Below are 23,966 nucleotides of genomic sequence, written 5' to 3'. Positions count from 1 at the left end.
CCCTCATCTTAAACGGCACCGACCGCCACAAAGTATAGCCGGCTGCATAGATTCCCTTTGGCAGTAAGATGCTTTCAATGGTAGGCTATTCCCGTGTGTTTTGTCAATAATTAGGCCTATTTGTGCAATAAATATGACTCATCACTCTTTATCACTAGCCTTGTTTTCTTTGATTAAAATACGAAGAGTAATAAAATGTGTGTAAATCATGACTGGATATTCTTGTTTGAAATTATACTGTCACAGATGATGTTTGGTACTGTTTTATTGTATGCAAATTAAATATGTAATTTGAATATTTTTACAAACTGATCTGAGCTTTACCCAATTATTGGCTTTACCACACAATCCATGTTTTTGCTATTCATTCATTAATCATCAATAAATGTGGTGATTAATTTATTCTATTCACTTTTCTTTCTCTCCCACTTTAATTTATTTTTCTTTCTTTCCTAGGTCATGAAATAGCCATGATTTAAAGTAGTGGAACCTTTTATTATCTAGACCAATTTCAAGGGGGTTTCTAAAGCCGTTGCATATAATCGGAAAGGCTATGTGCTGCGTGGCCTTTGCTTGAGTTGAGTGCTATCCGCGAGCAGACTTTAGGAAGGTTTTGAAACTGTGCGAGAACTTTCACGATCAGAAAGGGAGGCGAAAGCATGGATTTAAACCTTACCATCAACAGCAGCAACCCTCCTTTAGGTATGCGTGATAGTATTTTTTTCTTTTCTTTTTTAGCTAAAACTAAAATAAATGGATAAGAATATTTGGCTAAAAGGAAGCTAACTTGCTAGCTTACGTTAGCATGTCCCGTCTGTAATGACCGTTTATTACAGAAGGCTGGCTAGCCAGGCTTCTGTCGTCGTGGCACAAATAAGCTATCCCCAGGATGAATAAAAAATATATTTCATGTAGCTAATAGATCATAGCTAGCTAGTTATTTTAATTTTTCATTGAATGTTGTAACGATATGTTGTAAATGCCAGCTGAATAAGCCACAACAATACAGCTGATGATTATGTAGCTAGCTATTTGGATAACGTAATTATAACATTTGCTGCATTTATCTTGCAAGGTCTCAAAGCTAGCTACCTGGCTGCATCACTTTAGTCATTTACCCTCATGATTATTATTTTGTATTTTTCTATGGAGAGTTGTGGCTTTGCAATCACTGCACACCATACCCCTGAACTCAACAGCGCCATCCTGTGTGTCAGGCCGGTGTAACTGGCTGATGCAAGCGACATGAAAGAGACGTAAGGCAGCAGCGCTACGCTTCTGAACCTTCTGGCTCCATAGTTTAAAGTATCCTTAAGCTAGCTGGACTGTCTTTAAACTGGTTCATGCATTCGAAACATTATTTTCTATTGCACTGTACATTGTCTGCAGAAAGTATTCATACCCCTTGACGTATTCCACATTTTGTTACAAGTTTAACATGTTATTAGACATTTTTTACAAATTTATTGAAAATGAAATAGTAATCTAATTTACATAAGTATTCACACACCTAAATCAATACTTTGTAAAAGCACCTTTGGCAGCGATTACAGCTGTGAGTCTTTCTGGGTAAGTCTCTAAGAGCTTTGTACATGTAGGGTTGTGCAACATATGCCCATTTATTCATAAAAAAATATTTCAAGCTCTGACAAATTGGTTGTTGATCATTGCTAGATTACCATTTTCAGGTCTTGCCATTTAGATTTTCAAGAAGATTTAAGTTAAAACTGTAAATCGGACACTCAGGAACAGTCACCGTCTTCTTGGTAAGCAACTCCAGTGTAGATTTGGCCTTGTGTTTTAGGTTATTATCCTACTGAAAGGTGAATTAATCTCTCTGTGTCTGGTGGAAAGCAGACTGAACCAGGTTTTCCTCTATGATTTAGCCTGTTCTTAGTTCCATTACATTTGTTTTTATCCTGAAATACTCCCCAGTCCTTAATGATTACAAGCATACCCACAACATGATGCAACCACCACTATGCTTGAAAATATAGAGAGTGGTACTCAGTAATGTCAGTTAGAATTTTCCCCAAACATAACTTCGTCCTGAATACAAAGGGTTTTGCCACATTTTTTTGCAGTATTACTTTAGTGCCTTGTTGCTAACAGGATTACTTTTGGGGAATATTTGTATTCTGTACAGGCTTTCAGTCTGACAATTAGGTTAGTATTGTAGAGGAACTACAAAGTTGTTGATCCATCCTCAGTTTTCTCCGATCACAGCCATTCAACTCTGTAACTGTTTTAAAGTCACTATTGGCCTCAATGAAATCCCTGAGCGGTTTACTTCCTCTCCGGCAACTGAGTTAGGAAGGACGACTGTATCTTTGTAGTGACTTGGTGTATTGATACACCATCCAAAGCGTAATGCTCAGAGGGATATTCAGTGTCTGCTATTTTTTTTTACCCATCTACCAATAGGTATTTGTATTTATTATGGCTTTATTATTATAGCTTTAAATATACACTGCTCAAAAAAATAAAGGGAACACTTAAACAACACAATGTAACTCCAAGTCAATCACACTTCTGTGAAATCAAACTGTCCACTTAGGAAGCAACACTGATTGACAATAAATTTCACATGCTGTTGTGCAAATGGAATAGACAACAGGTGGAAATTATTGGCAATAAGCAAGACACCCCCAATAAAGGAGTGGTTCAGCAGGTGGTGACCAGACAACTTCTCAGTTCCTGCTTCCTGGCTGATGTTTTGGTCACTTTTGAATGCTGGCGGTGCTTTCACTCTAGTGGTAGCATGAGACGGAGTCTACAACCCACACAAGTGGCTCAGGTAGTGCAGCTCATCCAGGATGGCACATCAATGCGAGCTGTGGCAAGAAGGTTTGCTGTGTCTGTCAGCGTAGTGTCCAGAGCATGGAGGCGCTACCAGGAGACAGGCCAGTACATCAGGAGACGTGGAGGAGGCTGTAGGAGGGCAACAACCCAGCAACAGGACCGCTACCTCCGCCTTTGTGCAAGGAGGAGCAGGAGGAGCACTGCCAGAGCCCTGCAAAATGACCTCCAGCATGCCACAAATGTGCATGTGTCTGCTCAAACGGTCAAAAACAGACTCCATGAGGGTGGTATGAGGGCCCGACGTCCACAGGTGGGGGTTGTGCTTACAGCCCAACACCGTGCAGGACGTTTGGCATTTGCCAGAGAACACCAAGATTGGCAAATTCGCCACTGGCGCCCTGTGCTCTTCACAGATGAAAGCAGGTTCACACTGAGCACGTGACAGACGTAACAGAGTCTGGAGACGCCGTGGAGAACGTTCTGCTGCCTGCAACATCCTCCAGCATGACCGGTTTGGCGGTGGGTCAGTCATGGTGTGGGGTGGCATTTCTTTGGGGGGCGCACAGCCCTCCATGTGCTCGTCAGAGGTAGCCTGACTGCCATTAGGTACCGAGATGAGATCCTCAGACCCCTTGTGAGACCATATGCTGGTGCGGTTGGCCCTGGGTTCCTCCTAATGCAAGACAATGCTCGACCTCATGTGGCTGGAGTGTGTCAGCAGTTCCTGCAAGAGGAAGGCATTAATGCTATGGACTGGCCCGCCCGTTCCCCAGACCTGAATCCAATTGAGCACATCTGGGACATCATGTCTCGCTCCATCCACCCATGCCACGTTGCACCACAGACTGTCCAGGAGTTGGCGGATGCTTTAGTCCAGGTCTGGGAGGAGATCCCTCAGGAGACCATCCGCCACCTCATCAGGAGCATGCCCAGGCGTTATAGGGAGGTCATACAGGCACGTGGAGGCCACACACACTACTGAGCCTCATTTTGACTTGTTTTAAGGACATTACATCAAAGTTGGATCAGCCTGTAGTGTGGTTTTCCACTTTAATTTTGAGTGTGACTCCAAATCCAGACCTCCATGGGTTGATAAATTGGATTTCCATTGATTATTTTTGTGTGATTTTGTTGTCAGCACATTCAACTATGTAAAGAAAAAAGTATTTAATAAGATTATTTCTTTCATTCAGATCTAGGATGTGTTGTTTAAGTGTTCCCTTTATTTTTTTGAGCAGTGTATTTAAAAGTCAGCAGACATACGTCAATATTGGCTTTGGGTGTCATTATTGTCTTCTGTATGTGAGAACAAAGTTGTTTTGTGTATAGTCTCTGGAGTATCACCCACACAAACAAACTTTGTATTTAGGGCTCTCTGTCAAGGAATGCGGTGACAGGTGGGGTCATTCATTGCCAATTACATTGTGATTCCTCTCCTGCAGGGGCGCTGTTGACAGCAGAGCATGTGAAGGGCAGTGTGAAAGTGTCTGTGGAGGAGGGCAAAGACAACAAGCTCTGCGTCTCACAGTGAGTACACAACAGCCACAACGTCTAGAAATGTCAGTTTCTTAATGTTATCATGACAATATGTCATTGAGGTGTGAAGAGCTGATAAAGGAACTGTAATAGAGCCAGGTCTTATTTTTTTACTGAAGCTTCTGCGCATGTGTGGATCACGTTCTCCGCATGTTTCTTTACTACTATTTCACGCACACATTTTTGTGTTCTCACTTTCAATCGTGAATGATAATTCTTCAAGTTTTACAGGCGAAACGTTCAGGCAGTTTAATGGGGTTATGCATTATGATCTTCTTGAGCTATACAGTGTTTTGAAGTAGCCTACAGTGTGTTTTGAATGATGTACAGTGAGCCAATTTTAAAGCAGACAGTGTTTTTTTCATATTATGTATGTGTGTATACGTGTGTGTGTGTGTGTGTGTGTATATATATATATATATATATATATACACGTGTGTGTGTGTGTATATATACGTGTGTGTACATATGTGTGTGTATATATATATACGTGTGTGTGTGTGTGTGTGTGTATATATATACACGTGTGTGTGTGTGCGTGTGTGTATGTATATATATATATACGTGTGTGTGTGTGTATGTGTATATATATATATATATACGTGTGTGTGTGTGTGTGTGTGTGTGTGTGTGTGTGTGTGTGTATATATATATAACGGCTGTCTTCATGAAGAGATGACCAAAACGCAGACGGGATATGAATGCTCATCTTTATATTTAATTAGAATAAAGTGAACACAGAAAACGAAGAACAACAGGTGACAGTTTCACAGGCTATACAGAATCTAGCAGTGCGAAAAACAACAACACACAAACCCCAGGTGAAAAACACACTCCTAATATATGACTCCCAATCAGGAACAACGACATACAGCTGTTCCTGATCGGGAGCCACACAGACTAACAAAGAAACAAAACAACTTGATAAACCATACAACACAAACCCATCTGCCACGTCATGACCAAAATACTAATACAATACTCCCTTTGCTGGTCAGGACGTGACAATATATATGTATATATATATGTGTGTGTGTGTGTGTGTGTGTGTGTGTGTGTGTGTGTGTGTGTGTATGTATATATATGTGTGCGTGTGTGTGTGTGTGTGTGTGTGTGTGTATACACTGCTCAAAAAAATAAAGGGAACACTTAAACAACACAATGTAACTCCAAGTCAATCACACTTCTGTGAAATCAAACTGTCCACTTAGGAAGCAACACTGATTGACAATAAATGTCACATGCTGTTCTGCAAATGGAATAGACAACAGGTGGAAATTATAGGCAATTAGCAAGACACCCCCAATAAAGGAGTGGTTCTGCAGGTGGGGACCACAGACCACTTCTCAGTTCCTATGCTTCCTGGCTGATGTTTTGATCACTTTTGAATGCTGGCGGTGCTTTCACTCTAGTGGTAGCATGAGACGGAGTCTACAACCCACACAAGTGGCTCAGGTAGTGCAGCTCATCCAGGATGGCACATCAATGCGAGCTGTGGCAAGAAGGTTTGCTGTGTGTGTCAGCGTAGTGTCCAGAGCATGGAGGCGCTACCAGGAGACAGGCCAGTACATCCGGAGATGTGGAGGAGGCCGTAGGAGGGCAACAACCCAGCAGCAGGACCGCTACCTCCGCCTTTGTGCAAGGAGGAGCAGGAGAAGCACTGTCAGAGACCTGCAAAATGACCTCCAGCAGGCCACAAATGTGCATGTGTCTGCTCAAACCGTCAGAAACAGACTCCATGAGGGTGGTATGAGGGCCCGACGTCCACAGGTGGGGGTTGTGCTTACAGCCCAACACCGTGCAGGACGTTTGGCATTTGCCAGAGAACACCAAGATTGGCAAATTCGCCACTGGCGCCCTGTGCTCTTCACAGATGAAAGCAGGTTCACACTGAGCACATGTGACAGACGTGACAGAGTCTGTAGACGCCGTGGAGAACGTTCTGCTGCCTGCAACATCCTCCAGCATGACCGGTTTGGCGGTGGGTCAGTCATGGTGTGGGGTGGCATTTCTTTGGGGGGCCGCACAGTCCTCCATGTGCTGGCCAGAGGTAGCCTGACTGCCATTAGGTACCGAGATGAGATCCTCAGACACCTTGTGAGACCATATGCTGGTGCGGTTGGCCCTGGGTTCCTCCTAATGCAAGACAATGCTAGACCTCATGTGGCTGGAGTGTGTCAGCAGTTCCTGCAAGAGGAAGGCATTGATGCTATGGACTGGCCTGCCCGTTCCCCAGACCTGAATCCAATTGAGCACATCTGGGACATCATGTCTCGCTCCATCCACCAACGCCACGTTGCACCACAGACTGTCCAGGAGTTGGCGGATGCTTTAGTCCAGGTCTGGGAGGAGATCCCTCAGGAGACCATCCGCCACCTCATCAGGAGCATGCCCAGGCGTTGTTGGGAGGTCATACAGGCACGTGGAGGCCACACACACTACTGAGCCTCATTTTGACTTGTTTTAAGGACATTACATCAAAGTTGGATCAGCCTGTAGTGTGGATTTCCACTTTAATTTTGAGTGTGGCTCCAAATTCAGACCTCCATGGGTTGATAAATTGGATTTCCATTGATTATTTTAGTGTGATTTTGTTGTCAGCACATTCAACTATGTAAAGAAAAAAGTATTTAATAAGATTATTTCTTTCATTCAGATCTAGGATGTGTTGTTTAAGTGTTCCCTTTATTTTTTTGAGCAGTATATATATATATGTGTGTGTGATTGTTGCTTCCATCATTGTAATTGCCTGCATCATTTCCAATCCCCCATATATTTTTTTGATATATATATATATCAAATATATATAATTTCTCATACACTTTTTTGTTGTTGATATACCTTTATTTTTCCCTGCAAACCCTACCACCCTTCCCCCAATTGGAGTAAACTAGTAAAAGATAACACTTAGGCTTCTACCTTCAGTTTATCCATCTTATACACATTTTACAGACACATTCTATTTTACAATAATTATATTTTGTTCCTTTTCCTGGCCTTATTCTGTTTCTGATGTCCATCCAGTTTGATTTCTATTTGCTACTGTGCTATTTCACAAAAGTTCAGAACATATTCATTTTACAGATCCCGTATGTCTTACATTTATCTTGTTGTTATTAGTCCCACCCTTCAGCTCCATTCAACCCCTCCCATCTATTTCTAAACACCATCCAGTTTTTATTTCTGTTTGCCATATATTTTTCAACTGTGCTGTGATGCTTCACAAAAGTACTGAACCTTTCTATTCTCATAGTTTCTAGAGATTGTAAATGAAAGATTTTTTTGTTGTTGCTAAAATAGTGATATTATTGATTGATTGACTATGACTTTTCAAATCACCCAGTATTGCTATCTGCATTGTTAGTTCTGGGTAAATGTTGCAATTCTTCAGGCATTCCTGGACCTGTGACCAAAAACAAGCTACATATGGACAGTACCAAAATAAATGATCTAATGACTCTGTCTCTTCACATCAAAATCTGCGGAGCTGGGAAGGTTGTATTCCTCATATATATAACATTCTTACGGTTGCAAAAATGTTGTATAATATCAAATGGTGTTAACAAACTGTAGTATGCCTACTTGTGTATTTTGCCTGTTTAGTTTTGGCCACATGAGAGAGATGCGGTGGTGTTTTTCTCTTACAGTAACGTTATGCTATTTATATTTGGATTTGTTATGTAGATTACTGTCATTATGTGGTCTTGCAGACATTGATTGGGTTTTGACTTAAATTTATTAAACTAGCACCATTTGCCAGAGTAGCCTGTTCTCTATGAGTGGAGCAGAGACTGTGTAAAGTAGAGAATAAACACATGCGCACAACGTGATCCGCGTATGCACACAAGCTTCAGGATCTTCAGTTCAGCCAGATAAGAGTTCAGTCTGCAGCCACGCTGTAGAAAGTGTTTTATAAGGCTTAGCCTTTGCAAAGATCAAGTATATTGTCTGTGGTGTTTCTCCCCGTCTCGCTCCCTTAGGTCAGTGCAGTTCAGCGATTTGAACTCCATCACGCGCTACCTTGCCCGCATGGCTCCCAGTCTGGGCCTGTACGGCTCCAACATGCTGGAACAAACTGAGGTGAGACTAGCACTGACCCCAACGCTTGGGCGTACCCAAACTTTACCCTGCATTATTAGCTTGAGCTACTGAATGGAAGACCTGGAGGGCAGAAGTAGTCCAGAGGCTGCATTCAATTCACTCAGCCAATCAACTGCTATTTAATCAATTTAAGGGACATAACACTCAAATCACAATTTGTCAGATGTTTTCTGTCCTCAAATGGCACACAGTCGCATGGTGCACATTCCGAAAGGCCATGGATCTAGTTACAGTGCTTTCGGAAAGTATTCAGACCCTTTCCCCATTTTGTAACGTTACAGCCGTATTCTAAAATGGATTAAATAAAAAAAAATCTTCACAATATCTGATAATGACAAAGCAAAAACAGGTTTTTAGACATTTTTGCAAATGTATTAAAAATGAAAACAGATACCTTATGTACATAGGTATTCAGACCCTCTGCTATTATACTTGAAATTGAGCTCAGGTGCATTCTGTTTCCATTTAATATCTTTGAGATTTTTCTACAACTTGATTGGAATCTGGAGGAAACCTGGCACTATCCCTACGGTGAAGCATGGTGGTGGCAGCATCATGCTGTGGGGATGTTTTTCAGCGGCAGGAACCAGGAGACTAGTCATAGATCGAGGGAAAGATGAACAGAGCAAAGTAGAGATCCTGTATGAAAACCTGCGCCAGAGTGCTCAGGACCTCCGACTGGGGGTGAAGGTTCACCTTCAAACAGGACAACGGACCCTACACACACAGCCTAGACAACCCAGGATGGCCTCGGGACAAGTCTCAGAATGTCCTTGAGTGGCCCAGGACTTGAACCTGATCGAACATCTCTGGAGAGACCTGGAAAAAAATTCACCTGACAGAGCTTGAGAGGATCTGCAGAGAAGAATGGGAGAAACTACTCAAATACAGGTGTGCCGAGCTTGTAGCGTCATACCCAAGAACACTCGGGGCTGTAATCGTTGCAAATGGGGCTTTAACAAAGTACTGAGTAAATGGTCTGAATATTTATGTAAATGTAAGTTTAAATGTTTTTTTTTTAATACATTGCTTAAAAAAAATCTAAAAACCTGTTTTTGGTTTGTCGTAATGGAGTATTGTGAGTTGATCAATGAGGGGAAAACAATTTAATACATTTTAGAAGAAGGCTGTAACGTAACAAAATGTGGAAAAAGTCAAGGGGTCTGAATACTTTACAAATGCACTGTACATTATTTTCAGTCACAATGCAACTATATCTATTTCCCCCCCCATTCTTCTTCCTCTGTCCCTCACTGCTTGTGTGCCTCTCTATTTTTCTTCCCAGGTGGACCACTGGCTGGAGTTTAGTGCACAACGTGTGTGTGGCCAGTCTGGCCTGGCTGCAGCCCTGGGGGAACTGGACAAGGCTCTGGAGCTGCGCACTTTTCTCGTGGGCCACAGCTTGACCCTGGCCGACATCTGTGTGTGGGCCGTGCTCAAAGGTCAGTTTTTCTCCCACCATATCTTATGCCAGGGGAACTCAACTGATACCTTACGAGGTCCGGAACCTGCTGGTTTTATGTTCTACCTAATAAATAATTGCGCACACCTGGTGTCCCAAGTGTAAATCAGTCCCTGATTTAGAGGGGAACAATGAAGTGGAACTGGCTTCGAGGTCTAGAATTTAGTTTGAGGGTCTTAGGTAGTTTTGGCCTCCCCGCTTAGCTCTGTTGGGCTTCTGTTGGTTTCAATTTAATGTGTTGATGTTTTCAGCCTTGAATGCTACTTTGTATACCTTCTCTTGTATGTCCTGTCATTAAAATACATCTTGGGAAAAACTTGGCTCTTGTCATGTTCAGCTGATGTAATAGTCTTTTAACTTCTTGCATCTAGGCGTTCTGCTAGCGGAACCCTGTTCCGCCAGCGGAACGCCTAGCTAACAGCCAATGGAACAGCAGGGCGCGAAATTCAAAACATCAAAAATCTAATAATTTCAATTTCTCAAACATATGACTATTTTACACCATTTTAAACATACACTTCTCCTGAATCCAACCACGTTGTCCGATTTCAAAAAGGCTTTACAGCGAAAGCAAAACATTAGATTATGTTAGGACACCACCTAAACAAGAAAAGCCACACAGCCATTTTCCTAGCAAGGAGATGTCATAAAAACCCCAAATCCAGCTAAAATGAAGCACTAACCTTTGATGATCTTCATCAGATGACACTCCTAGGACATCATGTTACACAATACATGTATGTTTTGTTCGATCAAGTTCATATTTATATCCAAAAACAGCATTTTACATTGGCGCGTGATGTTCAGAAAATGATTAGCCTCCAAAACTTCCGGTGAATGACCACAATGTGCACATTCATTTACAGAAATACTCATCATAAACGTTGACAAAATATATAACAATTATTTAAAGAATTATAGATTTACTACGTCTTAATGCAACCGCTGTGTCAGATTTCAAAATAACTTTACGGAGAAAGCACATTGTTCAATATTCTGAGTACATAGCTCAACCATCAATGCAAGCTATACAGTTAGCCGTCAAGCCACGGCGTCGTCAAAACTCTAAAATACTGTTATAAATATTTTCTTACCTTTGCTGATCTTCGGCGGAATGCACTCGGAAGGACTCCCACTTCCACAAGAAATGTTCATTTGTTTGATAAAGTCCATCATTTATGTCCAAATACCTCCGTTTTGTTGGCGCGTCCAGAACACTATTCCAAAAGGCACGAGACGGGGGTGCAAATCAATAGACAAAAAGCTCAAAAGTTCCATGACATGTTTATACAAACGGTAAAACGCTGTTTCCAATCAAACCATAGTGTGTTTTTAACATAAACAATCGATAATATTCCAACCGGACAATAGCGTATTCATTACAGAAGAAAAATAAAAATGCTATCCATGCGTGACCGCGCATGAAGTAACTACATGACCTCAGACAGTACACTGCTTGAACTGGCTGTTATTCGGTCAAAATTCACCAAAGACTCAAACAACTTTGTAAAGACTGACATCTAGTGGAAGCCTTAGGAAGTGCAAGTTGACCCCACAGACACTGTAGTTTCAATAGAAAATGGTCTGAAAGACTACAATTCTCAGACTTCCCACTTCCTGGTTGGATTTTTCTCAGGTTTTTGCCTGCCATATGAGTTCTGTTATACTCACAGACATCATTCAAACAGTTTTAGAAACTTCAGAGTGTTTTCTATCCAAATATATTAATAATATGCAAATATTTGACTCTGGGCCCGAGTAGTAGGCCGTTTAATTTGGGTACGTTTTTCATCCGGCCGTGAAAATACTGCCCCCTATAGGGAAGAGGTTAACACTAAACGTGAAGATGGATGGGGTAGATGCAGCCATGTTGCCTAGGCTTCTACAGTCTTGTAACCCAGATTCTACTGCCCATCAGGACCTCTCCATCTCTCTCTCTCATCTGTGTATAGGTAGCAGCGAGTGGCAGTCGATGCAGACGCAAGCTGGGGCCTTCTCCCATGTGGCTCGCTGGTTCTCCTTCCTGGGCTCCCAGGCGCCCTTCACCGCCGTGGGCCACAAGTACACCAACAGCAGGGCCCCCTCACGCAATTCCAATGTAAGTAACACAACTGCCAATGGTCAACTCGCTGAATGTTTCCTCCTTCCATTGAAAATACAAGATTCTGAAAATACAAAATTCTGGTTGTTTTGTGGCCCAAGTTGTGAGCTATGTGAATACACGGTTAAGAGCAGAGTCCTAATTTGAGATCTGCACACTTAATGCAAATATTCACTTAAATCAAGCATTACTGCATTCCAATATCCCCTTGACTGTATCCTCCTCTCTATGTCCCTGTTCTCAGTCTGAGAAGGAGAAGCAGCAGGACGTGGGAAAGTTTGTGGAGCTGCCAGGAGCCGAGATGGGCAAGGTGGTGGTCCGCTTCCCCCCTGAGGCCAGCGGGTAAGGGGCAACTTCCCAAAGCAACGGTGATGTTCATTAGGAAAAACATAGAGAACCTTTGTACATGTCTCTTTTTTTCAGGTACCTGCACATTGGCCATGCCAAGGCTGCCCTGCTCAACCAGCACTATCAGGTGACCTTCAAGGGCAAGCTCATCATGCGCTTTGACGACACTAACCCTGAGAAGGAAAAGGAGGACTTTGAGAAGGTAGCTCCTACACCTCAATCTTCTGAATTCATGTATAAACAATCCTGTGTGAAAACTGAGAATAGGCTACACGTTAAAGAAAATAAAACTTTTTAGGAGAGAGAATGCTTTTAGGTTCTACTATTGCCTGGAAGCATTATGTAAAAGCTGAATTACTTGATACTTGTGAAAAAAAGGGAAATGATCGAATGTCTGACCTACTAAAACAACCACAAGTATAAAATGGTTGGGATGAAACTGCAGAAAAGGGATCTAGCCAAATAATTTTCCTTTGTGTCTGTCTCAGGTGATCCTGGAGGACGTGGCCATGCTACAGATCAAGCCAGACCAGTTCACCTACACCAGCGACCACTTTCCCCGCATCCAGGGCATGGCAGAGCAGCTGCTGAGGGAGGGCAAGGCCTACATCGATGACACACCCCCAGAGCAGATGAAGGCAGAGAGGGAGCAGCGCACAGAGTCAAGCCACCGCAGCAACTGTAAGGGCAATATGAGTGGTGCGATAGCTGAATTCAAACTTGTCCGAATCCACCGCTTTAGATCTGAAACTGATTGGCTCTGCAATTTCAGAGGCAGTGGTGGTCGGTGCCGTTTCAGATGAGGTGCCATTTCAGATGAGGAAGGACGCTAATTTCTTTAATGATTTTTCATGAGCATGGCCTTATTTCTATTACAGCATATTGGATGACTCATTCATATTCCATTCACAAAGTTCAATGTAACATCGATAGGTTTAGGCAACTACATAATACTCGAATTTGCCCTATACTCATCATGTTGCTACAACCTAGCATGTTGCTACAACCAAGTTGACAACATATGTGCTCACAGGTCGAGAGAGAAATTTGAGGTGACAGACATTGGCACCTTCAATACCACCTTGCACACGCTTGCCTGCAACTAGCTCATCTACGGTGTAATCATTAGTCCAACAGTTGCAAACAAATTTTATTGTACAAATTCTGATATTTTTATCCCCGTTTCGTTCGCTTCCATTTTAAGAAATGTTTTTTTTCAACAGAATCGGTGGCATGAATAGGAACAACCCTGATCATACATACACAGTTCACTCATAGGAGCCAAATTGTATACCTTCTCCCATCTATGTGCTCTCCTCCTCTCACCTTTTCCCTTCGCTTGTGGACTTCAATGCAAAACACATCAGCTATGTGTGACCAGGTGAAAAAAGCTTTCCAAGCCAAACCATATCATAACCGCTACACACAGCCTACATCGCTGTCCCCATATTAGCTAAAGTAACGTTGTAGTCAACATAGCTAATAGAACTAATGCGTTAGTAAACCTGCTCCAATCATGCAGTACAGTGTACAGTAAGCAGTTTAGCAGTTATACCGGCGGAAGTGAAAGTGAAAAAAATACTAAATATCTCTTGCTTCTCCTTAATTTGTTGAAAACTGTTCAACTTTTGTCTTTCTCTCTGAGTTAACTACTCATTTTATGCCCTGCAGTGCTAGCTAGCTGAGGCTTATTCTTTAAGTACTAGATATGTTCTCTGATGCTTTGATTGGGTGGACAACATGTCAGTTCATGCTGCAAGAGCTATGATACTTTGGAGAACGTCCTCTGGAAGTTGTCATAATTACTGTGTAAGTCTATGAAAGAGGGTGAGAACCAAGAGCCTCCTAGGTTTTGTATTGAAGTCAATGTACCAAGAGGAGGACGGAAGCTAGCTGTCCTCCGGCTACACCATGGTGCTACCCTAAAGAGTGCTGTTGAGGCTACTGTAGACCTTCACTGCAAAACGGTGTGTTTTAATTGACCCTGGGCATCTTTCTTTTGGTGTTTTTCAGAGTCAGGGCACTAGAGGCATTTCTACTAAGTTTTCATAACTGTGACCTTAATTGCCTACCTTCTGTAAGCTGTTAGTGTCTTAACGACCGTTCCACAGGTGCATGTTTATTAATTGTTTATGGTTCATTGAACAAGCATGGGAAACGGTGTTTAAACCCTTTACAATGAAGATCTGTGAAGTTATTTTGATTTTCATGAATTATCTTTGAAAGACCGGGTCCTGAAAAAGGGACGTTTCTTTTTTTTGCTCAGTTTATGTGCTCGTCCTTCACAATTAAGGTGCCACCAACCTCCTGTGCTTTATATAGACTGGTGTGTTTCTAATTCATGTCCAAACAATTGGATTGGCCACAGGTGTACTCATATCAAGTTGTAATGGCATCTCAAGGACGATCAAAGGAAATTGGATGCACCTGAGCTCAATTTGGAGTCTCCTAGCAAAAAGGTGTCAATGTTATATAAATTAGATTTTCAATAATTTGGCAAAAATGTTTTAACATGTTTTCACTTTGTCATTATGGGGTGAGAATTTGTTTGTATTTAATCAATTTTGAATTCAGGCTGTAACATAATAAAATGTGGAATAAGTCAAGGGTAAGAAAGCACTGTAGTTTGCTAGCTTGTCAGTTGACTCTTAGCAAGCCAAGTACTTGTTTTGAAAGTTGGATCTCATCAGAGGCTTTAAAATTGTACTTACACTTTGATGTTCAAATTAATTGGGTGGTTAGAAAACGTGGTGTTCTAGTGAATTCTGTTTTAATCCAAAAACAGACCATACCAATATTTTAGACTTTTTTAATAATAATTTGCTTTGCTTCAACTTATCGATTTGGAATTCAGTTGATAATGACTGTGATACTTAAAACCGTTCGCAGTCTTCACTCATCGCCTTTCTCCTCTTTCTCCCATGCCTCTCCCCCTCCTCCCTTTCTCCACCCCTCCCCCAGCGGTGGAGCAGAACCTAAAGATGTGGGAGGAGATGAAGGCGGGCACGGAGTACGGCCAGACCTGCTGCATGCGGGCCAAGATTGACATGGCCTCCAACAACGGCTGCATGCGCGACCCCACCTTCTACCGCTGCAAGAATGCCCCCCACCCCCGAACTGGCACCACCTACAGGTAGGGGGACACGGCACGCTACCGAAAAAATGTAGCAATTTATTTAATTAGTCCTCTATTTAAAATGTTTTGATATGTTTTATTTACCTTTTATATAATCAGGGAGTTATGCTGAGACTATGATTTCGGTTGCAGATGGGCCCTGCATGAACACATCAATAAACAATAATTACACAACACATTCGGAAAGTATTCAGACCCCTTGACTTTTTCCACATTTTGTTACATTACAGCCTTATTCTAAAATGGATAAAATACAAAAAATCCTCATCTATCTACACACCATACCCCATAATGACAGTGAAAAGAGGTTTAGACATTTTTGAAGATGTATTAAAAACTGAAATACATTATTTACTTAAGTATTCAGACCCTTTGCTATGAGACTTGAAATTGAGCTCAGGTGCATCCTGTTTCCATTGATCATCATTGATGTTTTTGGAGTCCACCTGTGGTAAATTCAATTGATTGGACATGATTTAGGAAGGCACACACCTGTCTATAGAAGGTCCCACAGTTGACAGTGCATGTCAGAGCAAAAACCAAGCCAAGAGGTTGAAGGGATTGTCCGTAGATAGAAGTGATAGTGGCTTTATTGCAATACCGGCTGAATTTCTACCTGCTTGAATGACTATAGCTCAGATTAACATGAAATGACCCCGGGAATCGATAGAACATCGCCCAGAGATGCACATAAACAATAGAAAAATCAAAATGGGTGTCTCTTTCCTTTAACAGAGCCGATATACCGGGTGTGTAACGTTCGCGTACCAAAAGCACCCCGTTGTTCACATGGTCAGTGCAGCAGTTTACTTTTAGTAAAATGGGAGTGTATCACTCGCGACTCATGCCCTATTGCATGTCCTGTGTAGCCGCTCACTTAGGCGCATAACAGGCTTCACACGTTTACATTATATTTACCCCACAGGGTGTACCCCACGTACGACTTTGCCTGCCCCATCGTGGACAGCGTAGAGGGTGTGACCCACGCGCTCCGCACCACGGAGTACCACGACCGCGATGACCAGTTTTACTGGGTGATCGAGGCACTGCGCCTGCGCAAGCCCTACATCTGGGAGTATGCCCGGCTCAACCTCAACAACACGGTGCTCTCCAAACGCAAGCTCACATGGTTTGTTGACCAGGGTTACGTCGACGGCTGGTGAGTAAACCTAATACCCTTTCCATACGACAGGGTTATGTTTAGTACGGCTCACCTTAGCAACATTTTTGGCAATCCGTAAATGAATATCTGTTTTTATTTGACAAGTACAGTTTGTCTGTTTTTTGTTTTCTGTTTTTTCCCCTGCTGAACACAACACGTGGAGAAGATGGTCACTTCGCATTGCACTGATGGAGTAGATTTTTGATACCTGTTAGTAAAATAATCTTAGTTCTTCATTGAAGCCCAGATCCAAATCAAATGTTTTTTTCCCTCTGCCTCAGGGATGACCCCCGCTTCCCGACTGTCAGAGGTGTCCTGCGCAGAGGAATGACCGTCGAGGGCCTCAAGCAGTTCATTGCTGCCCAGGTGTGTGTGTTTCTAAGCTACATGACCATACCTGCTTGTCGAACATCTCATTCCAAAATCATGGGCAGTAAAAGTGATATCCTATGACGGTGCTACATTGAAAGTGACTGAGGTCCAGTAAGGCCATTCTACTTCCAATGTTTGTCCATGGAGATTGCATGTTTGTGTGCTCGATTTTATATACCTCTCAGCAATGGGCTGAAATAGCCGAATCCTCTAATTTGAAGGGGTGTCCATATACTTGTATTTATAGTGTATCAAAGGGAATAAGGTTTTGAAGTGTCTGTCCTTAGATCGAGAAGATATAAAAAAGCTCAGGAAATATTTTGGTTTTTCTGGACACATACAGTGCTTTCGGGAAGTGTTCAGACCCCTTGACTTTTTCCACATTGTAACGTTACAGCCTTATTCTAAAATTGATTAAATAATATTTTCTTTATTTAATTTCTTTTCTCCCTTACCTTTCTACTCATTATTCCTTGTTAATAAAACAAATGTATGCTTTCATTTGATTGAAATAACTATAATTTACCTCATAATGACAAAGTGAAAGCAGAGTTTTTGAAATGTTTACAAAGTGCATGTCAGAGCTAAAACAAGCCATGAGGTCGAAGGAATTGTCCATAGAGCTCAGAGACGGGATCGTGTCGAGGCACAGATCTGAAGGTCCCCATAAACACAGTGGCCATCATTCTTAAATGGAAGAAGTTTTTAACCTCTTAACTTCCATTAATTTGTGTGGGTTACCTTCAGATGGGGGTAGTAGAGCAAAACAGAACGCCATCATGTTCGCGAGTGTCCCCTTTCCACGGTGGGGTCATATTAGTTTGTAACCCAAATGGTTAGAACGCTACAGACAGAAATTTGCACATCAGCGCTCCCAACTTCAGAAGAGTCCCATGGGGCTTGTAGTCCAAACCGTTTGGATGTAACACATGTTTTCGTGAGAAGATTTTTCAGGATGTCTCATGGTCGAGCAAACACCGCTGTAGCTATGCCACCTTCCACTGTGGATGCGGAAGGACGACTTAAGTGTATGTGGTGGATTGAGATTACATTACATTTACATTACATTTAAGTCATTTAGCAGACGCTCTTATCCAGAGCGACTTACAAATTGGTGCATTCACCTTATGATATCCAGTGGAACAACCACTTTACAATAGTGCATCTAAATCTTTTAAGGGGGGGGGGGGTAGAAGGATTACTTTATCCTATCCCAGGTATTCCTTAAAGAGGTGGGGTTTCAGGTGTCTCCGGAAGGTGGTGATTGACTCCGCTGTCCTGGCGTCGTGAGGGAGCTTGTTCCACCATTGGGGTGCCAGAGCAGCGGACAGTTTTGACTGGGCTGAGCGGGAACTGTGCTTCCTCAGAGGTAGGGAGGCGAGCAGGCCAGAGGTGGATGAACGCAGTGCCCTTGTTTGGGTGTAGGGCCTGATCAGAGCCTGAAGGTATGGAGGTGCCGTTCCCCTCACAGCTCCGTAGGCAAGCACCATGGTCTTGTAGCGGATGCGAGCTTCAACTGGAAGCCAGTGGAGAGAGCGGAGGAGCGGGGTGACGTGAGAGAACTTGGGAAGGTTGAACACCAGACGGGCTGCGGCGTTCTGGATGAGTTGTAGGGGTTTAATGGCACAGGCAGGGAGCCCAGCCAACAGCGAGTTGCAGTAATCCAGACGGGAGATGACAAGTGCCTGGATTAGGACCTGCGTCGCTTCCTGTGTGAGGCAGGGTCGTACTCTGCGACTGTTGTAGAGCATGAACCTACAGGATCGGGTCACCGCCTTGATGTTAGTAGAGAACAACAGGGATGCTGTCCATGCAAAAACAACTAGCTTAAACTGACAGATTTTGATGGGGATTTTTTTATTCTGTTACTTCAATAGATTAATAAGGCCCAGTGTAGTGATATTCCTGTGTTTTATATATATTTCCACACTGTAATTGTGAAAATTATGATAATGCCATTCTAATGTAAGAGCTGTTTGAAAAGACTGCTGGAAATTTCATCCTGTTTTGGCCTGCCTGGTGTCATCACCAGGCGGTAAATTAGTTAATAGACCAATAAGAAACAGTTCCAAAGTATTCTGCCAATAACAGCTAATTTTCAGTTTTCCCATCCCCACTCACACCACTCCCAGAAAGTCCTAGCAAAATTCTTACTTGAGAAATTGCTTTCTTATAAGAAGCTTTTTTTTTTTTTTGAGCACTTAAATTGAAAACAATCACATTAAGGTACTTGATTGTTACACAGATATGATTTGATATGAGATAAAAATGGCTGCGTTGGACCTTTGTAATGAACTCTTAGTGTCATGTTTTTAGACTGTTGCTCCTTTTATTTTGTTGTTGATTGCATCTTTGAAACCGTCTGTTCTTTCATCCAGGGTGGATCCAGGTCTGTGGTCAACATGGAATGGGACAAGATCTGGGCCTTTAACAAGAAGGTATGCATGCATGTATACCGATCTTCCCCTTTCTCTACACACTGATTTGGACTGATCTTGATTGAAACCTGCCCCTTTGAAACCCACTGAATGGGAGAAGCTCTTTAGGTCAAGTCTAAGAATCCGCATATGAAAATCAGTGGCATGCTGGTAGATTTGACAAGACTGGTATTGTAGGTTTTAGGCATATTTAAACACTATTATTAATGGTTTGGTTGCCTAAATTGGTTGGAGCAGAAACAAATGCACTATATCCCTAAGGAAGCTTATTACATGCGTACACACACACACACACACACACACACTTCGTTCCTCTGATAGCTCGCCTACTCACAGCTTGCATGGCTGCTGCCTTTTTGTTTTATGCTATTCTTCTCCCACTTTGCTCCCCCCCCTCATCCCCTGCGTTCCTCCAGACCTGGGATAACTATAGTTTTAGCTATGCTTTGTGGAAAGTAACAATTTTGAATACAGAGCCCCAAAAATGACAACATTTTAAAACTATTGGAATACAGATCTCAGAAAGTGACTGCTTTTACATACTATTTGAATACAGATCTGAGAAAGCACCTACTTTTTACAAATATTTGAATACAGATCTCAGAAAGTGACTACTTTTCAGAAACTACTGGATAGGCTGCCTTCAACTAATGGCAGGGTTCTGTCTGGAACTGCATGTTGAAGATAGAATGAATAGAGAACACATCTCACAAATACTATTCCAATCTCTGAAAGAAATGTATTGTTTAGATTAAATATGACTATCTGAATATTTTGATGATGTCCATTATCCTGAATGTCCATTGCCCCAGGTGTACCAAATCAACTGAAACCAATTATATTTTATGCCGATACGTATTGACACTAAACTACTTTATGATTTATTTTCAACATGCCACTGAAAAGCTTGACAGCTACAACTACTTTTATGATACACAACATGACCTAAAGTATGTGGACACCTGCTCGTCGAACATCTCACTCCAAAATCATGGGCATTAATATGGAGTTAGTCCCCCCTTTGCTGATGTAACAGCCTCCACTCTTCTGGGAAGGCTTTCCACTAGATGTTGGAACATTGCTGCGGGGACTTGCTACTATTCATCCACGAGCATTCGTAAGGTCAGTCACTGATGTTGGGCGATTAGGCCTGCCTCGCAGTCGGCGTTCCAATTTATCCCAAAGGTGTTCGATGGTTTTGAGGTCAGGGCTCCGTTTAGGCTGTTAGTTCTTCCTCACCGATCTTGACAAACCATTTTGTATGGACCTCGCTTTGTGGACGGGGGCATTGTCATGCTGAAACATGAAAGGGCCTTCCCCAAACTGTTGCAACAAAATTGGAAGCACATAATCATCTAGAATGTCATTGTATGCTGTAGCTTTAAGATTTTCCTTCACTGGAACGAAGGGGCCTATCCCGAACCATGAACAACAGCCCCAGACCATTATTCCTCCGGAGTCTAATGGTGGCGAGCTTTACATCACTAAACCCAACCCTTGGCATTCGCATGGTGGTCTTAGGCTTGTGTGTGGAAACCCATTTCATGAAGCTCCCGCTGAACAGTTCTTGTGCTGATGTTGCTTCCGGAGGCAGTTTGGAACTCGGTAGTGAGTGTTGCCACCGAGGACAGACAATTTTTACGCACTGTGCTTCAGCGCTCTGTGGTCCTGTTCTGTGAACTTGTGTGGCCCACCACTTCGCGGCTGAGCCGTTGTTGCTCCTAGACGTTTCCACTTCACAATAACAGCACTTAGTTGACCAGGGCAGAAATTTGATGAACTGACTTGTTGGAAAGGTGGCATCCTATGACGGTGCCACGTTAAGTCACTGAGCTCTTCAGTAAAGCCATTCTACTGCCAATGTTTCTCTATGGCGATTGCGTCGTTGTGTGCGCAATTTCATACACCTGTCAGCAGAGAGTGTGGCTGAAATAGCCAATTCCTCTAATTTGAAGGGGTTTCTACATACTTTTGTTGATATAGTGTACCTGAAAATACTGCGGTGTTCTTGAATCAAACACACACTATACCATCTTTAAAGTGAAAGTCACCCAGTAAAATATTACTTGAGTAAAGGTATTTGCTTTTAAATATAGTTAAGTATCAAAAGTACATATAATTGTTAAAATAAAGTAAAAGTATAAAGAATTTCACATTTTCCTGGCCTGCTAAACATTCAAAATGTAACGAGTACTTTTGGGTGTCAGGGAAAATGTATGGACTAAAAAGTACATTATTTTCTTTCGGAATGTAGTGACGTAAAGTTGTCAAAAATATGAATAGTAAAGTGCAGATAACCAAAACAAGTACTTATGTACTATTTTAAAATATTTTTTACTTAAGTTCTTTACACCACTCCTCAGAATACAAGCTAACATGATTTTCAACCTACCTCGGCTGTAGTTGATTCAAGAAGGCAGTGTTGGAGTATTTATTTTCTTTTCGATACTTAATATCCATATTGTGTGTGTATATACTGACATGTATGTGTGACTGATAGATGCATACACACACACACACACACACACACACACACACACACACACACACACACACACGTGTTTTGAAATGAATGTAAGTTAAGTATTTAGTCTATAATGTCTGTCGGACCCCAGTAAGACTAGCTGTCTCCATTGGCGTCGGCTAATGGGGATCCTAATAAATCACATCAAATTGTTACTGTTAGCAGCGTTCTCTGTAAAATTTTACTTTACTGTTTTTGTTCATGTCTTATTACAACTGTAATTATTTGAAACAATATTTTATTAGCATGTTACATAGTACTTTGGTAATTGTATCTTACTTGTGTAGTTTTTGTAAAGAGGAATAGTGACTTATTCCGCTGATATATAATAACTCAATATTATGCAATTTCCAAAGTCCTATGTAACAACATTGCATTTGTAATAATCGCAAAGTTACTAAACATGTATAAGAACTTGATGTCAAGTGTTACTGTATTGCCTTTTGTATCACTCATTATCAACAGACAGACAGACACAGTTGAAGTTGGAAGTTTACATACAACTTAGCCAAATACATTTAAACTCCGTTTTTCACAATTCCTGACATTTAATCCCAGTAAAAATTCCGTCTTAGGTCAGTTAGGATCACCACTTTATTTTAAGAATGTGAAATGTCAATAATAGTAGAGTGAATTATTTATTTCAGCTTTTATTTCTTTCATCACATTCCCAATGGTTCAGAAGTTTACATACACTCAATTAGTATTTGGTAGCATTGCCTTTAAATTGTGTAACTTGGGTCAAACGTTTCAGATAGCTTGCCACAATAAGTTGGGTGAATTTTGGCCCATTCCTCCTGACAAAGCTGGTGTAACAGTCCGGTTTGTAGGCCTCCTTGCTCGCACACACTTTTTCAGATCTGCCCACTAATTTTCTATAGGATTGAGGTCAGGGCTTTGTGATGGCCACTCAAATACCTTGACTTTGTTGTCCTTAAGCCATTTTGCCACAACTTTGGAAGTTTGCTTGGGGTCATTGTCCATTTGGAAAACTCATTTGCGACCAAGCTTTAACCTGTTAGGGCTAGGGGGCAGTATTTACACGGACGGATAAAAAACATACCCGATTTAATCTGGTTACTACTCCTGCCCAGTAACTAGAATATGCATATAATTATTGGCTTTGGATAGAAAACACCCTAAAGTTTCTAAAACTGTTTGAATGGTGTCTGTGAGTATAACAGAACTCATATGGCAGGCAAAAACCTGAGAAGATTTCATGCAGGAAGTGGCCTGTCTAACAAGGTGTTGTTGTTCTTGCTTCTGTTTATTGAAGAGTCAGGATCTTAGCTGTAACGTGACACTTCCTACGGCTCCAATAGGCTCTCAGAGCCCGGGAAAAACCTGAACGATGACGAGGCAGCCTCTGGCTGAAACACATTTCTGGGCAGGAGTAGTAACCAGATTAAATCGGGTACGTTTTTTATCCGTCCGTGTAAATACTGCCCCCTATCCCAAACAGGTTAACAAGACATTTTTGGAGTGGTTGAACAACGAGTTTTAATGACACCAACCAAAGTGTACAGTCCTGGCCAAAAGTTTCACCCCCTTCTGACATGGCAAACCACAGATAGTTAGGAACGGTTCACAAAGAAAGACTGTTTACTTTAGATTGGAGTATCCACAGCCAGATAGCATTCGCTATAAATTATCGTTCAGTTTGGTCCCTTATGACAAGGTTCTAATCTCGTCCCTGGTACTTCATAGAACAAAAACACAATTTCATCCAATGGCATATATCAATTGTCAACTCTAGATACTCCCATCTCAAGCAAACCCCCTCTTGACCCCACTCCTGGACAAGCTCACTGAGGGAAGTGACTTGCGCACAGACATTGTGGAGACAAATAATTGGTCCCTCATTAATCACGCCATCCCTTCACATGGTTTAAGAATAGGTAAAGACACAATCGCATGAAGACAATGTTTCATTCTGTCCTCCTCTCTTGCTGATATTCTGCATAGCAACAGAGACATGTAAAAA

At 42.0% G+C, this 23,966-nt stretch overlaps 1 protein-coding gene across 1 annotated transcript in view; it reads left to right on the top strand.

Moving 5' to 3' along the window:
- The first annotated feature begins 539 nt into the window (after window positions 1-539).
- The window catches only part of eprs1 (glutamyl-prolyl-tRNA synthetase 1), an 85,828-nt gene continuing 62,401 nt past the window's right edge, over window positions 540-23,966 (top strand). Inside the window, exons 1-12 of the mRNA XM_029714071.1 lie at window positions 540-702; window positions 4,245-4,329; window positions 8,319-8,418; window positions 9,725-9,881; window positions 11,854-11,999; window positions 12,247-12,344; window positions 12,426-12,552; window positions 12,839-13,031; window positions 15,312-15,483; window positions 16,412-16,645; window positions 16,930-17,014; window positions 19,399-19,458. Of these exons, the coding sequence (XP_029569931.1) occupies window positions 660-702; window positions 4,245-4,329; window positions 8,319-8,418; window positions 9,725-9,881; window positions 11,854-11,999; window positions 12,247-12,344; window positions 12,426-12,552; window positions 12,839-13,031; window positions 15,312-15,483; window positions 16,412-16,645; window positions 16,930-17,014; window positions 19,399-19,458 (1,500 nt within the window). The 5' untranslated portion in view covers window positions 540-659. The remainder of the gene's footprint in view (window positions 703-4,244; window positions 4,330-8,318; window positions 8,419-9,724; window positions 9,882-11,853; window positions 12,000-12,246; window positions 12,345-12,425; window positions 12,553-12,838; window positions 13,032-15,311; window positions 15,484-16,411; window positions 16,646-16,929; window positions 17,015-19,398; window positions 19,459-23,966) is intronic.

Source organism: Salmo trutta, chromosome 25, assembly GCF_901001165.1.
Source record: "Salmo trutta chromosome 25, fSalTru1.1, whole genome shotgun sequence".
Taxonomy (NCBI): Eukaryota; Metazoa; Chordata; class Actinopteri; order Salmoniformes; family Salmonidae; genus Salmo; species Salmo trutta.
This window is presented reverse-complemented; position numbering and strand designations above follow the sequence as displayed.